General features: G+C 36.3%; 1 protein-coding gene and 2 long non-coding RNA genes across 6 annotated transcripts; all 3 read right to left on the bottom strand.

Moving 5' to 3' along the window:
- Positions 1 to 1,381: 1,381 nt before the first annotated feature.
- On the bottom strand, positions 1,382 to 4,731 carry LOC138127690 (uncharacterized). 4 transcript variants are annotated; one of them, XR_011158339.1, is made up of 4 exons: positions 4,012 to 4,731; positions 3,629 to 3,848; positions 3,511 to 3,575; positions 1,383 to 3,458 (listed from the first exon to the last, which is right to left on the bottom strand). It is a non-coding gene; the product is annotated as an uncharacterized lncRNA (long non-coding RNA). The 4 variants fall into 4 exon arrangements; XR_011158340.1 differs by having other exon boundaries at positions 1,382 to 2,927; positions 2,989 to 3,848; positions 4,012 to 4,726; XR_011158341.1 differs by having other exon boundaries at positions 1,384 to 3,848; positions 4,012 to 4,394; positions 4,444 to 4,712.
- Positions 4,732 to 7,802: 3,071 nt separating this feature from the next.
- LOC138127689 (apolipoprotein D-like) lies at positions 7,803 to 8,836 on the bottom strand. The gene is made up of 3 exons (XM_069043748.1): positions 8,669 to 8,836; positions 8,244 to 8,618; positions 7,803 to 8,194 (listed from the first exon to the last, which is right to left on the bottom strand). Exons 1-3 carry the CDS (start codon positions 8,789 to 8,791, stop codon positions 7,895 to 7,897), a joined length of 798 nt encoding a protein of 265 aa, XP_068899849.1. The 5' UTR covers positions 8,792 to 8,836; the 3' UTR covers positions 7,803 to 7,894.
- A 4,888-nt stretch (positions 8,837 to 13,724) lies between these two features.
- Positions 13,725 to 15,000, bottom strand: LOC138127691 (uncharacterized). The gene is made up of 2 exons (XR_011158343.1): positions 14,556 to 15,000; positions 13,725 to 14,498 (listed from the first exon to the last, which is right to left on the bottom strand). It is a non-coding gene; the product is annotated as an uncharacterized lncRNA (long non-coding RNA).
- Positions 15,001 to 15,595: the final 595 nt, after the last annotated feature.

Here is a 15,595-nt window from a genome sequence, read left to right as displayed (position 1 = left end):
TGACATTTTTAAAAATTTATTTTCTGTTAGCGTTCATTATATTCTCTCACCAAATATAATACGTCTTATGATTAAACAACGATGATACCACTCGTTAAAACCTACAGAAAATTGAACTCGTGCTACGCACTCGGTCAATTTTCAGAGGTTTAACTCGTGCTATCACCGAGGATAATCATAACACTAGTTATATTATTATTATTATTATTATTATTACACCACCCAACAGACATGTAGTCCAATTAGAGGGTAGGAAAAACCAAAATCAGTATATTAATCTGTATTGAAGCACATCCCCTTTATGTCTCTAATAGTGCAGTTGAAAATATCGAGGGAAGGTAACTTATTAGAATTATGACACATCATGAAGAGCGGAGAAAATTTTTGCGTATTAATGCGAGGAGTATCCATATAAAAAGTCAACTGATTTCTGGATGCCAGCCTAGGTACATGAAAATTAATTTTACCCAGCAGTTCAGGACAGTCGAATACGTTGTTAATTAGTCGATGTAAAAAAATAAGGGAATGGCAAACGCCCAAACGCGGCGATGCAAAAGACTGTCTACATTCCAACGACGTAACAGGTCATATTGTGGATGGCCGTTCTCTGGATAAGTACCATCAACTTTGAAACTCAAGTACTTTAGAAGACGTCTTTGTATTTTCTCAAGATCCTCAATCTGTGACTTATAACCAGTAGACCAAACCACACTAGCATATTCCAATTTCGATCTCACGAAAGCAAAATACAAACGTTTCACAGTATCAGTATTATTGAAACTCCGAGAGTTTCTGATGACAAACCCAAGAGATCTAACCGATCTGGTAACCATGCCCTCAACATGATCTAAGAAGGACAAGTTACTGTCGAGAGTTATTCCTAGATCAACATGTTTTGTACAGCGTTGTAGGTCTGAGATGTCAAGAGTATAGTGATGATGAATAGGCTGAGTCTTTCTGGTAAATGACATAATATAGCATTTATCCTTGTTTAGTTTTAGACCATTGCTGTTGCACCAGGTTACCACTTCATCAATGGTATCCTGCATTCGCAGGCAGTCAACAGCATGGTCAATTCTTGAGTAAATTTTGAAATCATCAGCATATAATAAAATTTGAGAGTCAACAACATCCGCTATATTATTAATGAAGACATTAAACAAAAGTGGTCCAAGAATGGAGCCCTGCGGTACACCAGATGAAACATTGATCACGTGTGATTGAAAGCCAGCACAATTAACATACTGACAACGACCACTGAAATATGACCTAAAAAATTCGACAAAATTGGTACAGAGTCTAAATTTGGAAAGTTTTCCTAACAGTATTGGATGATCAATTGTGTCAAACGCTTTCGAAAAGTCCGTGAATACAACATCAACTTGAGAACGATCATTCGTGCAATCAGCCACAAACTGCACAAAACTGCATAAGTTTGTAACAGTAGATCGGCCCTTCACAAAGCCATGTTGAAAGTTCGATAACTGGTTTTTCACGAAGGGGGATATCGTATCGTGAAGTAAAATCTCAAAAACCTTAGCAAAGCTCGACAGCAGAACCACAGGCCTATAATTGTGAATTTGTTTTCTATCACCTTTTTTATAGATCGGACAAATTATTGAATTTTTAAAAACAGCAGGGAATGTCGAGGAACTTAACGCACGGTTAAAAATTATAGTAAGTGGGGTTGTAATATTGTCACAAATGTTTTTAATTACAAAAGCAGGAATACCATCCGGGCCAGAGGATTTTTTAGTTTTGAGTTTTTTTATTGCATCACTCATATTAGTTACAGTAAAAGTCGGAATAGTTAAGCAGCCGGAATTGCGCGAATACATATCGAAGTGATTATTATCTGAAACTGCTGTGGAAGATGAGGTATAAGTTTGTTGAAAGAAATCAGCAAAACCATTTGCTATGTCTGTAGGAGTCTGCAGTTCCTTGTCGTTGAAAGTCATGTAAGTAGGTATAAAATTGTTTTTCTTAATACAATCGATATAAGACCAAAAACTTTTAGGATCTTTTGTTATATTTTGTTCCACTTGTAAAATATATTTACAATGGGCACGTTTGATTTCTAACTTGATAATCTTTCTGATAGACTTGAATTCATCGTAGAATAGAGGAGATTTGCTTTGTTTGTATATTACCCAAGTTTATGTTTTTGTCTCAGCTGCTTAACGATTGAGCTATTAAACCAAGGGGGATATTTCGATTTGTAAAAACGTAGGGATCTTGGAACACAAATACTAAATATATCATTCAGTTTGCTATAAAACGCCTCCATCATAACGTCAATATCAGATATAGGTTTTAGAAAAGACCAGTCAATGTCAGACAATTTTTTGTTTATTGCAACAAAATCAGCTTTTAGAAAATTAAAATGTTGTTTCTTAGATGAAATACCTTTAACTGATGTGTCATATTTATAAGCATATTTATAAGCATATAGAATGTGAAGGGGTGGATGATGAACATCCTCTTTACACAATATATCAACGGCCTTGCTAACCACACATTTCTTGTTCGAGCAAACTAAGTCCAGTATTCTGTTGAAGTCATTAGCGATATTGTTGTTCTGATGAAAACCCATGTAATTACAGAATTCAAGAAAGATTCTAGATTTGTTGTCTTGGACGCCACTTAAAGCCAAAACATAATGAGAGATATTGAAATCGCCAATAATGATAACGTTTTTATTCGATACAAAGTCAAGAGATTCAAAGCTATCAAAAAGCTTCACATACACATCAATAGAAGAGTTAGGTGGGACATAGAGAGCAAAAATGTAAAGAATTGAGGTCTTGGGAATTGATATTTTTACACAAACAATATCAACATTCGGTAACAGAGAAAAATCCATGTTGTTCAAATCAATTCTTTCCACAACAAAAGCGGTGCTCACAGCAACAAGCACACCACCCCCCCTAGAACATTGGCAAGTAATAAAATCCCTGTCAGATCTGAAAATGTAATAAGAACTGTTACATAGTTCATTGTCCAAGACCGAGTCATTCAACCATGTTTCCGAGATAATAACCACATCAAACTTTGATGAAATCATGCCATTGTAGAGTTCGGTCAATTTATTCCTTAGACTGCGCACGTTTTGGTAATAGACCGACAAGTGCGATTTGCGTTGGTTTACTGGGCTTACGTGTAAATGAGATTCATCAACCAATACTCGCGAAGGTGAGAAAGAAGGTGATGGCTATGCTGAAATGCCAAAGACATCTCTTTTGGCTTTAGTCAGTAATTCCTGATAGGATACACATTTACCAGATTCCCAAACAAAATGACGAGTATCAATATCTCCCTTCTGACGTGAATTCAGATTAGTACAGTTAATACATCGAAGAATTTCGGATTGACATTCTTTAGTATTATGCTTTTCTCCACATTTCGAGCACGCCAAAGCATTATTGCAACTGCGAGAAGTATGACCGTAGCCGCAGCATCTGTAACAGCGAGTTAGTTCAACTGCATCAAAAATTTTACAGGTGTCAAGACCAACAATAAGATGACTTCTAGACAGAGCCTTCCTGTAAGTCATTAAATCAACCTGCAAAACAGCCCTGAAAACTTTATCATTCTTTTTCAATGCAGAAAAATTGAGTAATTTACAAACCGAATTAGTATCAAAAATATCAGGATTTTTTGTTGTAATATATGAAATTACTGAATCTTCTGGAATTATATCAGAAATACCAACAATACAGATTCGGGGCAATAATTTTCTAGGTTCGTGAATATCATACTTTTCTGATAGTTTTTCTACAGCAATCTTTTTGAAATCGTTAGAGTCACATCCTACCAAAATACCGCCATCCTTGATTTGTTTAACTTTACTAAAATGAAAATCTTGACTTAATATATCAACTCCACTTAGAATATCATTTATTGTTTGAGGCTTATCTTGATTTTTATTTTTTGGCTTGATAACAAAGGTTTGTTGATTCTGGGGTTCTTTATTCTGAGCCAAAACTTGAGAATAAGTAACATTTGCTTTACCTTCATCCTTCAGACTTGTACCATCAAGTAATGAGCTCAATCTTTTAACCTCATGTTGTAGTAAAACATTATGATCTTTAAGTGTATCAATTTCAGTTTTAAGGACAACCATCTGCTTATTTACACAGCTTCGCACAATATCCATGATCTCTACACCCAGTTTTTTCAAAAAATCATCTGCTGAATCTGGCTGCACAGATGACTGATGCCGAGAACCCGATGAACCAGAATTCCCGAGAGGATTAACTTTGTTTTGTGTGGGACTAGTCGATGCACACCAGTTACACTTCCAATTCTTAGCCTTTCCAGCCGATTTTAACATCTTTAGCTCGTCATCATCTATCCCGCAACAATTCACATGATAATCTAACTTGCAAGTAGAACTACAAGATAAGTAATCGTCATGACGGCTAATGGAGCGATTACACTTACCACATTTACCCATCTTTGTCACATGTTTTAAAAAAAAAAAAAAACACCAGCTGATAATTATTAACGTTAAAAGATAGTGATTAGAGAAATATATAAACGCCTCCTGCAATGTATGGGTGCAAGCAAGATCGCAACAATCGGCTGGCACCCGCGTTAGAGAGAGAAACCGGTTATTAGCGATAGCGTACTTACTTAAAGTGAGTGAGACAGTAAGCGAGGAAAAAAAAATCAAAACAACGTAGAGATTAGATCAACGGTAACAAACTCTAAATAATAGCCAACACTGAATGCAAAAAAGTGAGGATTTACTGTGAATAAAACACCTTCAAAAGCTAGAACTTCACAGCACAGCACAGCATGCAGCACATTATTATATGTATTATCCCCGAAAATATTTCTGCTAGGCTAATCAAATTAATATTTTATTTGCATTAAATTGTAGATTTTTTATCTTCTAAACCATGAACTTGTTTTTTGAAGCATTTTGTGGCGCGCTTTTGAACATTTCTCACAATGCGGACGTCTTTGACTTGTTGCAAGAAATTTTGTGTTCTACAAAAAAGGTGGTACTATACAATTTTGCTCTTTCTACAGATACGGAGGCAATAAAAATGAAGTCACAAATTTCGAGGTACAATAAAAAATACGTTGTGGTCTGAACGTTTTTAAATTTGTTTCATCATTAAACTTTTTGCGCTATTTACAACTTTTCGAGACTTTTTTTTGGTGAAGCGGTGTGACCGTAGAGGGAGTGACCAATTATTCCGGGTCTCGGACTGTGGGTCTCTGTTATACTACGAACTCAATCCAATAGAAATGATTTGGGCTCAAGTAAAAGGTTATGTGGCTGCTAACAAAACAACAAAACATTTAACTTGGAAGATGTTAGATTGTTGCTAGAGAAAGGTACAGTGACGCTATAATAAATAAATTAATAAAGTCACTGTAGAGAAAGGTATCCAGAATGTGACACCAGAGAGGTGGGAAAAGTGCGTGCAACACGTAATTAAAGAAGAAGACAAAATGTGGAAGTTAGATGGCTTAATGGAAACTGTTATTGAACCATTAATTATAAATTTATAAGATTCCTCTGATGATAGTTCAGATATGAACATATCTGATAATGGTGACATAAATAAGTTTTTTTTAAATTAATAATGAATTTCTTGTTGCTTTAGTGTTTGAAACTCTTCATTTTTATTATTTTTTACAATACTCTTTTAACCATTTGAAACCAACAACCAGTTATACAAATGTGTTTTTCTGATTGCCTAACTTCTCCCGTGCAACATCCTGTGAATTTTCAAAATTTTAGCCGTGTAAGGGTCTTGCAGGAAAAAACAAAGTATAGACATTGACATTTTTAATATGTGTAAGACTTGGTTTTGGCCCAAGGGCGTTATCCCTCAATATTTGATAATTAATCGATCAGACTCATCGATACACATTAAATTAGACAATCTCAGCTACAGTCATACGATAATCTACAATCGGACTCACCTCCACCTCATTCAGTCATTCAAATGGTAAAGCACAGGTCCGGACTCGGGTTTGCTCAATGGGACGGTACAACATGTAAATGATAAACACCTGACACATCTGTCGCGAATCAAGGTCATACAGTGACTCACCCGGGGGATTCCTCCCCCTAGCCCGATCATGACGAGGGGCTCCAATCACAGGCGTCGTCTTCAGAGCGCTACGTTCCGGGTTTGCGTTGGATGGTCTGGTAGTACCTGTAACAGCCCCGTGTGCAGTTTGGGGTGCACGGCCCGCCCGCGGTCTCCGCAGAAGAAGACCGCCACGGCCAACGTGTGAGCCTACAACCCACTTCCATACGATACTGTGCTCCCTCAGTACAGGAGAGCCAGGGTTACCTCCCAACCGTTTACCAAGCACGTATGATTTGTTACATTTGGTTGTCACCACCGGCCGTCTCCACAAGACGCGGCCAGTCAACGGCCGTGTCGTGTCATGAGCCAAAGATGCCTCACCCGGACATCCGGTGCTCAGGAATTATACCATGGTATTTGCCAAAGGTTTTAGCGCATTGGTGGTACTGACATCATAGCCCAGGTTGCCCAAACCTGCTATCACCCAGTTACCGACACACCTGGTAACTGTATCACCGGCTAGCACAAGCCTAATTCACTGCACCACTCCCGGGTCACAGACTATTCACCTGCCGTCACTCTCGTACTCGTACCTTGGACAGCCCTTCGGTTCCAGCTGCCAAAGCTACACTGTCCCTGTCTTGCCTGTGGGACTCGTAAAAATCACCCCCGAGTCAAGGACCTTTCAGAACATAATTTATGAGCCACATGTTTGGGTGGAAAAGGTAGTTTTTCTGTTGCGTTTTTAAAATTCTCTTACATATGTCTTTTCAATTTGTTGCTTTCAAAATTACTTTACCAATATTAACAAATCGAAGTTCAGCTATGTCAGTATTATTGGAAGACATATATGGAATTGTATTGCCTTCCTGTTTCAACTCAATTCAATCCAAGTTATACATCTATATGGGCATAAATTAGAGTTTGATATTTTATCATTCATTCCAAGCTTTAGATATTCTTTATGAGTCATATACAACGTGTCCCAGAAGTAAGTACGTTAATTTTAAGCAATAACAGAACTCGTCGAAAACAACACTTTTATGTACTATTTTTTTGGCATTTTACACCGGAGGAAATTCTCTGGAAAGTGTTGACCAATTTATAAAAATCGCAAAATTTTGAAAATTACGTTTTAAGGGGTTAATTTGCCACCGTATCGAATCCTACCACAGATAGAGCAAAATTGTTTAGCACCTTTTTTGTAGAGCATATTAGTTTTTTGTTCGACACTGTCAGAATTTGAGAACTTTCTCCTGTGTGAACGGATTCTGATGAATGTCACAACTTGTCAAAACGAAACGTCAAGCTAATTTTAAAGATTTTAAGCGATTTGGAGCCTTTAAGGGGCTCGTCGAACAAAAAAACGTTGTATTCATCTCGTTCGTGTGTAAATTGGGCCTTTTTTGGTATGAGTGGGCCCACAAACTCGTTAAATAAACTACTATTAGTTTAGTTGTGAGAAATGTTCAAAAGCGCGTCACAAAATGCTCCAAAAAATAAGTCCATGGTTTAGAACACAAAATATCAACAATCATAAACTATCATAAATCAAAAGAATAGTCGTTGTCAAAATTTTGACAAAAGGCGACAAGGTCAGTTATGTCATTCAAATTGCGAACTTAAAATACCTTAATTCAGTATTGTTAGTTCGATAAATGGATCTGTTACATTTACTAGGGGGATGTAGCAAGGGTCACTTCTCGCTCCATTTCTGTGTAGAATTCAAATAAAACAGCAGAACACTTAATGATTCCTTCAGTTTGATTTATTTTATCGGCAATCTTACATTAAAAAATTCACAGTCTCAACATTTGGCACTTGGAACAATCACAAGTCTACGGTAACCACTCGGCGTCGGGGTTAGGTGTGGCGTGCATCAAGTTATCCTTGTCCCCATCGTCTTCCCCGCTCGTCACCTTGTTATAAATTTTCTTAGCCCCTCCTGCGACATACTCAACCCCATCCCCTATCTTCTCCCCCGCTTTCCTTATCACTCCGGCGACCGAACCCGCCGTGAAAGTCTCATCGTCGATGTTGATGTCGGTACCATTCTCTCCCTTCTTCGGACACCCCTTCTGACTGATGATCGACAACTCGAACGGATCGATATTGGCAGCGCTCAGTTTCGACCTTATCTGAAAACGAACGCGTTCAACGATCGCCCGGGGCAAGAAAAACACTGACCTTGTCAATATAAATCTGATCCAAGGTCTTCTCACGTGATAAGATCGTAGCCGACTGTCTGTGGGCGAATCCCAGCTTCTGACAAGTAAAAATCCCGGCGAAAGTGTCGTAGTCGGCCATGAAAACGGTGTAGCTAGCAGATCCCGCAGGATTCAGCGGAAACTTCACTTTCATCTTGCCCGGAACCGCTTCGTCGGGGATGGAAAGGCGGCCGGTGTAGTGGTACGCGTGCTTCAACGGAGTCAAACCCAGAATGAAGTGTTGACTGTTCTGTTCCAAAAGGTACTCTCCCGGTTCTTCGGTTTGGGTGAAGTTGTAAGTGATGCAAGTGCTGGCGGTCCCGGTCTTCTGGATCACGTACCAGATCCCCAACATCTACAAGAGTCGTAGAAATCAACGAATCAAGACGAAATCGCGGTACTCACTTTCCTCATGGTGAATCCGGGGAGAGGGTCGATGTTGGGGCACGCTCCCAGGTGGTACGAGTGTGCTTCGCCACCTCCCAGCATCCCCAGTACGACCAAAACACACAAAACTGGAGTGAACATGTTTACAGTTGAATGATGGCTCGATGTGAACAGTTGACCCTCGCTTATAAATGATTGGACATGATTGGGAGGGGAGAGTCGGCCAGTGGGTGCAAAGACGAAGAAGGAGAGACTTCCGGTGACAAGATTTGATTGGGTGACGGTACTATTTACAACTTGTACGATTTCACACTCGATTAGTTGGGTTCTTTGTGTTGTTTTACAATTATCGCTAAGGAGAGTTCGCTTGGGTGACTGTTGTTGTTCTTGTAAGTGTGACTCACTGGAGGTTTGAACGGTCCTCTCTAATCAGTTTGTGGAATTGAATTAATAAGACGACAGGGAAGTTCGTTTAATGAGATTACATGTGAATAAGATTATGTACTCTGGACTGATGCGTAGTAACTTTTTCTTTTGATGATGATTCACAAATGCAACGGTTTCTGCCGTTGTTTTCAATATTTTGCATTTTTTGGAATGCTGAAGTCATGAAAAGTTATGAGTAATTATGATGTTTACCGATTTTTAACAAGAAATTGCTCATAATATTAATTAATTAATTTTATAAACTGAACAAAATTTGAAATTTGAGGATAGTTTTGGGTGGTTTATGAAAAGTAAACATATTTGGGGTGTGACTTGAGTCGTCAAGAATGCACTTTTAGATTCTTTAATTGTTTACGTTGAAAATGGAATTTTGTAGTGTTGTGAGGTCCGGTAATTGACTTAGTCAATGACCTATTTGACTGGTCAATAATTGTCAATGACTTGACGTATTTGACCAGTCATTTTTAAAATTTAAACTTCCCGCTTATAATGTTGAAGATTATAGGATATGATGACTGAGATGAGGTTATGTTGGGTTGTCTGATTTCATTTACGTAGCTGCTGACAACGAAGAAATCGATTATGACAATAAATAAGTAAATTATGACAATGAAACATCTAAAACTTTAATGAAGATCATTGTGGAAAACGATTACCTAAGCTTTTTATCTAATAGGAAGAAGTGGTTTTTGTTTTTCAATCGTTTTTGTGTCTTCTTAACATGACATACGATATATGTATTTTTATTTTCATAAAATACTTACTTACTTTTTTAAATTCTAAACGAATGTTTAAGTAGGTATTTTAAAAGAAACTAAAAAACTGAAAATACACACACACAGTTGTGTTGAAAGTTTTAATGTGTTTTAAATTAACAAAAAGTTCAAATTCAAGCAAATATGTTAAAAAAAAATCAAAGTATAACTTCAAACAATTCAAACTTAACCCCACTTACACAATTTTAGAACAATAATTTATCGATCAATAAATCTTATAAAAAATGGAATTAAGAACCATTATTTGGTATTAAAATAATCCTTGACATTGAAAGAATCATTTTGTGATGTTTAACTATAGTATTGCCGTTATAACTTTTTATCTGCTCCGCCCACTAAAATTGACCAATCAGAATCAAAGCCAGATTCAATCTGTACAACTTTTCATCACATTTGCCACGTAAAAAAGTTAAGGTTAGAATTTTGCTGTCAATTCCACAATTATTGTTTTAGGTTCTAAAAAATAAAATGTCATTAAGACAATTCGAATGTCAGAAATTTTTACTGTGTAAATCAGATCGTCTTAACAACCTATTTGATTGGTAACTAAGAAAATGAAATGGGCGGGGCAGATAAAATGTTACGTTGTCCTTAGTATAGTTCCTACTTTTTGACCAATAATGACTGGTAATTGACCGCTCAAGGACCGGTCAACTTTGACCAAAAATAAATGACCGGTCATTTATCCATCACTAGAATTTTGTGTTACTTCCGGCGGGTTGTGAACCCGTTGATGATACACATTGAGGTTGAAGTACCATCTAGGTCGTGACTTGAACCAGGAACAATTTAAGTTATTTAAAAATATTCCTGTTGTGGGTGTTGTTTGACACAATAGGTACTTTTGTTTATTCATTTTGACAAATAACCATAGGCCATTCGAAACGAAGCTGCATTATTTTGAAAATGAAGATCAAGAGTTTACGTAGTTGAGGTACCTAATTTGAATTCCTCATCAGCTGTTTAAATCTTACCTCAGTTTTTGCGTTGTTTGTGTTTTATAACACGAGTGGTCAGTGGTGCGTTCACAATCGACTCTTCAACGCCAACTTTGACCGGGAATTTAAATAAACACCCGATACAACATGATCAAGTAAAAAAGATTTTAAAGGCTGCTATGGAAAAAACATTCTGGAAACGTGCCGCGTAACTTAATAAACTGTCACTTGTCAATTTTGACATTTATGTGAATTTTATTTACAAAATGATTTTCATTCGAGAACACAAATTATTCACGACAGAATTTTATTTTCGAAATGGAAGCGAAGCAAATCGTGACTGGGCTAATACCTTACACAACTTTGTTTGCTGGAGTTTTGGCAAAACTTTTCCTCGGATGTTAGTGTGATTAAAGCTACGTCGTAGGTAGGTACAGTTGCGAGGAATAACAATGTCATCCTTTGACGTAATGGAAAATGCTCCATTGTAAAACGGTCGTAAATATCATAACCTATCATCATGTTGTATGACATTAATTGTCGTTTTTTCTCATTCTTTTGACACTTTGTTGACATGGGCATAATCAAACAGGATTTTTTTTTAATTTGTGACAATCTATCCGAATTTTGAAATGACATGACAACCAAAATTTAGGTATTGCTCGCGACTGTACGTTTTCAAAAATTTTTACTTTCATAACCGCAAATCTTTATTTGTTGATCATATAATGTACGTATAATGTATAGTTTGTCTCAATTCTAAATTTCCACCACCTGTTGAATTATGTTGGCAGAATTTAAAAAAAAAATCTAAATTGGGGATTGTTATAACCAAAGTTGGCAATATAATGATTTTATAAATATAAAGATGATTCGAAAACCATGTAATTTACTTGACGCTAAAATGAAAAGCTCTATTAAAATGTTTCGAAGAGATAAAAACGGTGGCAACATTCTTTTCCTTTATTCTAAAATCTTAAGTTGTAAAAACGACATAGAGAACATAGAGAATGGTAACCTCACAAATACAGTTGGTTGCAAAAAAAAAACGGGAAACGACCAATTAATTGTCTACTTGACAATACCTATGAAATAATTTTTGAAAATATCATTAAATTTTGACGTTAATTTTACTTATCTCTCGTAAGAAGGTTTCACACTGGAAAAATTGTAAAAATAGTAGCGTTCCTTTTATGCTGAATCTTAGATAATCTTACCTCACCTCACTTCGCCAGGAACTTCGCCTCACTTTAATGTAGTGTTCCATTTTCCATTTGAAATCAGGCAAAGTAAGATTTTTACCTCCCCCTTCACCCCTACTGAGTTACCTCGCGAGCAAGCTTCGAACTAAGAATTTTGGATCAGATAGTGGAGGGGGAAATGTGGCTAATTTGTTAGGTTAGTTTTGTGGTTTGTTAATTGTTAACATCGACTGGCGGGTAATTCAGAGCCGGATTTACCACGGGGCAGCCGGGGCGAGAGCCCCAGGGTCTCCACAAATCCCCGAACACAAAATTTTTATAACAATGATATTTTTTGATTTTTAATTTAGGATAGTAATAAAATATATGGAAGTAAAGGATATCTTTATTCTATGTCAATCTCATATTTAATGAGATGCCTTGACACTTAAGTTATGGTTAAATGTCAAACACGGATTCATAAGTGAGTGTGAGTAGAAATCACCAATTGTCGTTCCATTAGCACTAGAAATTGCTTCTAAGATCATCTGAGTGGCTCACCTTACCTACCATATACAGGCTGTCCCAAAAATAGCGGACTAACTACTTACTACCGTATCCAGGATGTTTAAATGTACACGAAAAAAATATGGAAACAATTTTTCAGACAAAAAAATAAATTATTATTATTTTTATTATTAACGGTAATACAATGTAAACAAAGATGTACTCGTACATCATTACCTTGCAATGTTACCGTAGTGGATTTAAAATATTTTTTTCAACGTCAAGTCTGAAAATGACATTTCCATCACTCAATTTAGAGATGAAAGTAGGCGTTTGCATCACATGTGAGGAAAGTAAATCACTTCCCTCACTAGTGGGGAAAGTAAAAAAAAAAATTGATCCCCATTTAGGTATGTACATACTTTCTTTAAAATAACGTTCAAATATACATATATATACATTTGTCAGAATTCTTTATTAACAATTAGCACTTACAAAGATACTTAACTTTTTTATCAGTATTACAGAAATTAAATGTACAATTTTTTACACGAATTAAAACTCCAAATGTTCCAGATTTTTTTTCTAAATAACGTGTCGGTACAGAGCTTGACGTTGACGCCAAACTAGCGCTTCTTACTACTTGTCTCCATCTCAGTAACGCATTGTATTCCTTTCCGTAGCGTGCTCGAGATTTTATAGGTAATAATTCCAAAGATACCTACTTCGCTGCTTCTTTAATTTCTGTATTTGGTAAATTTACAACACAATCTTCTACTTCCATCACTATTTGTTTAGTAAATTCTGAGTAATTTTCAAGTTTTGGTAAAAACACGACTTGACATTCATTAATTAAATTTGATTGTTTGCTGTGAGCATGGAAACGTGATTTTCAAATTTTACTTCTATGTTGATTTGTATAAAATAATAAATTGATAATACCTATGTAAGATAAACCGAAAGCTCTTGACGTTGGAAAAAATAGTATGTTATATACGTGAGGAAAGGTCCATTGCTAAACTTGAATGATTAGATTGTCAATTGTCATTCTCGTTTAGCAATGCATCCCTTTCCTCACTTATATAACAATATACTATTTTTTCTAATTCCGTTGTAAAATGTCGAATTTTATGTTGTCGTTTTGAATGTCAAAATGACGTTCTTTTTTGCACTAATGCGTTTTGATTGTCACTTTTTTGCATTAATGCGAAAAAAAAGTGTCAAATTCAATTAAGAATAATTAAGTGGATGATTTATTATATATATTTACAGTACAATTATGTAAATGTGAAATATGGAAACCTTCTGTTAATGATGATGACAAGTTAAGTTCGTCTGAAATTTGATTGTTTGACGATACAGCAGACATCTCATGATAACTATCAACCGATAAGTAATTATTTTTCTCTGGGATTTGACCACTTGAAGACGTAGCATCATGTGTTTTCAATTTTTTGAAAGATAAGGCTTTACTGGTAGTGTTGTCTTTGCCTAAAATCATTTGAGCGATCTTCTTATTTTGTATTGATGCGTCAACGTAACCCTCGGCAACATTGGTCGATTTCCACCCCCCAAGACGTTTCAAAATCGACGTATCTGCTCCGGATTCAGCTAATAATGTAGCCGAACTACGGCGGAAAGCGTGACCGGTGTATTCTTCGGAATTCTTCAAACCAAGGAAAGTGGCTATTTGTTTTGGAGCGCCGCCAATAGTATTTATTCCAACAGGGTCGGCAATGCATTTTCCAAGTGTATAACCAACAAAAAATCTCTGGTGCCGTGTATTTTTAGATCGCAATGAAGAATGTCTTCGAAAGACTTCTAATAAATTTAATCCACTAACATTTCCCGGAGTTATGGTAAATTCTCGTGGTACTTTTGTTTTAGTTTCAAGGATCTGAATCTTCAGGAATTCTCCCATATCTTCTATGTCTTTTATAGACAACTGAAGTAGTTCTTGCCTACGGCAGGCTCCTGATATACCGACAATTAGTAAAACCTGAAAAGGATGATTATTTTGTAATGTAATTCTTCTCTAATAATTTTTTTCTTGTACCTTTAACATTAAATATGTTTCATCGTTGGCTTCTTTTAAAAATGCATGGACTTCATCCTTGGTAAAAACCTTCGATTTCTTCCCGCGATAGCCTTCACTCTGTCTGCAATCAAATTGTTGAATTTGCTAATATCTACCTTTTTATTCAAATAAATGGTTGTTCTTAGTTTTGAATACTCGCTCCACATTGTTGATGGTTTCAGCAATTTAGACCTTTGCATGAAATAAGCTAACATTACTTTTTCGGATATGCATTCCAACTTCCTCAAACCCAACCACTGGTCGAAGCGTTGATAACTTAACTCATAAACAGCTCGCGACTTCGCTGGTAACAAGGTCGAAATAGCAGCTTCCGCTGCAGCTTCAATATCTGCACCCACACTTTCTTCGGAATCACTCATTTGAGGAACCAAATTGATACCAAATTGTGATTTTGTGGATTTTTTTTCTGTTTACATATTGTCATAGTAAAGCGAAACATAAATTCCTTGACAAATTCAATGGTAGAATGATTTAATTGGGTACTTACTAAAATTTAAATATTTCTTGTTTTTTTTAACAATTTTATGAGGAATTAGAAAAAATCTTGTATGTGATTCGTTGCAAAACCGAGTGTTTTTCGCATTCGACGTGTTGCCCAACTCACTTCGTTCGTTGGGACAATTTTCACGTCTCATGCGAAAAACACTCTCATTTTGCAACTAACTACATAAATAGGTATTTCGATTTCCAAAGCTTCTAAATTCACTATTGTGCAGGATGAGATATTGGTAGTGAGTAATCCTGTACTTTGTGATAATATGTACGATTAGAGGTAGCTGTCATGACAATTTAATACATATATTTCAAAATAATTTTCCTGTTAAGTGCCACTTTCAAGGACCGCCCAATCAGTAAATAAGTCCAATAGAATTTTTTAAACATTTTTCTGACGTTTACGGTAGTCTCTTCTACACCGTAGTACACCCTTAGTCCGCTATTTTTGGGACACCTGTATGATACAGGATGTCCCAAAAAGTGCTCGAAATGGACCGGAACGC

Source organism: Tenebrio molitor, chromosome 4, assembly GCF_963966145.1.
Source record: "Tenebrio molitor chromosome 4, icTenMoli1.1, whole genome shotgun sequence".
In the NCBI taxonomy this organism is placed as follows: domain Eukaryota; kingdom Metazoa; phylum Arthropoda; class Insecta; order Coleoptera; family Tenebrionidae; genus Tenebrio; species Tenebrio molitor.
This window is presented reverse-complemented; position numbering and strand designations above follow the sequence as displayed.

Excerpts from the sequence above, each read along its gene's own strand:
- LOC138127689 (XM_069043748.1), bottom strand. The coding sequence starts at position 8,791 with ATGTTCACTCCAGTTTTGTGTGTTTTGGTCGTACTGGGGATGCTGGGA. Across the intron at positions 8,619-8,668 it reads CCGGATTCACCATGAGGAAA|ATGTTGGGGATCTGGTACGT; the intron begins GTGAGTACCGCG and ends CGACTCTTGTAG. Across the intron at positions 8,195-8,243 it reads ATCAGATTTATATTGACAAG|ATAAGGTCGAAACTGAGCGC; the intron begins GTCAGTGTTTTT and ends GTTCGTTTTCAG.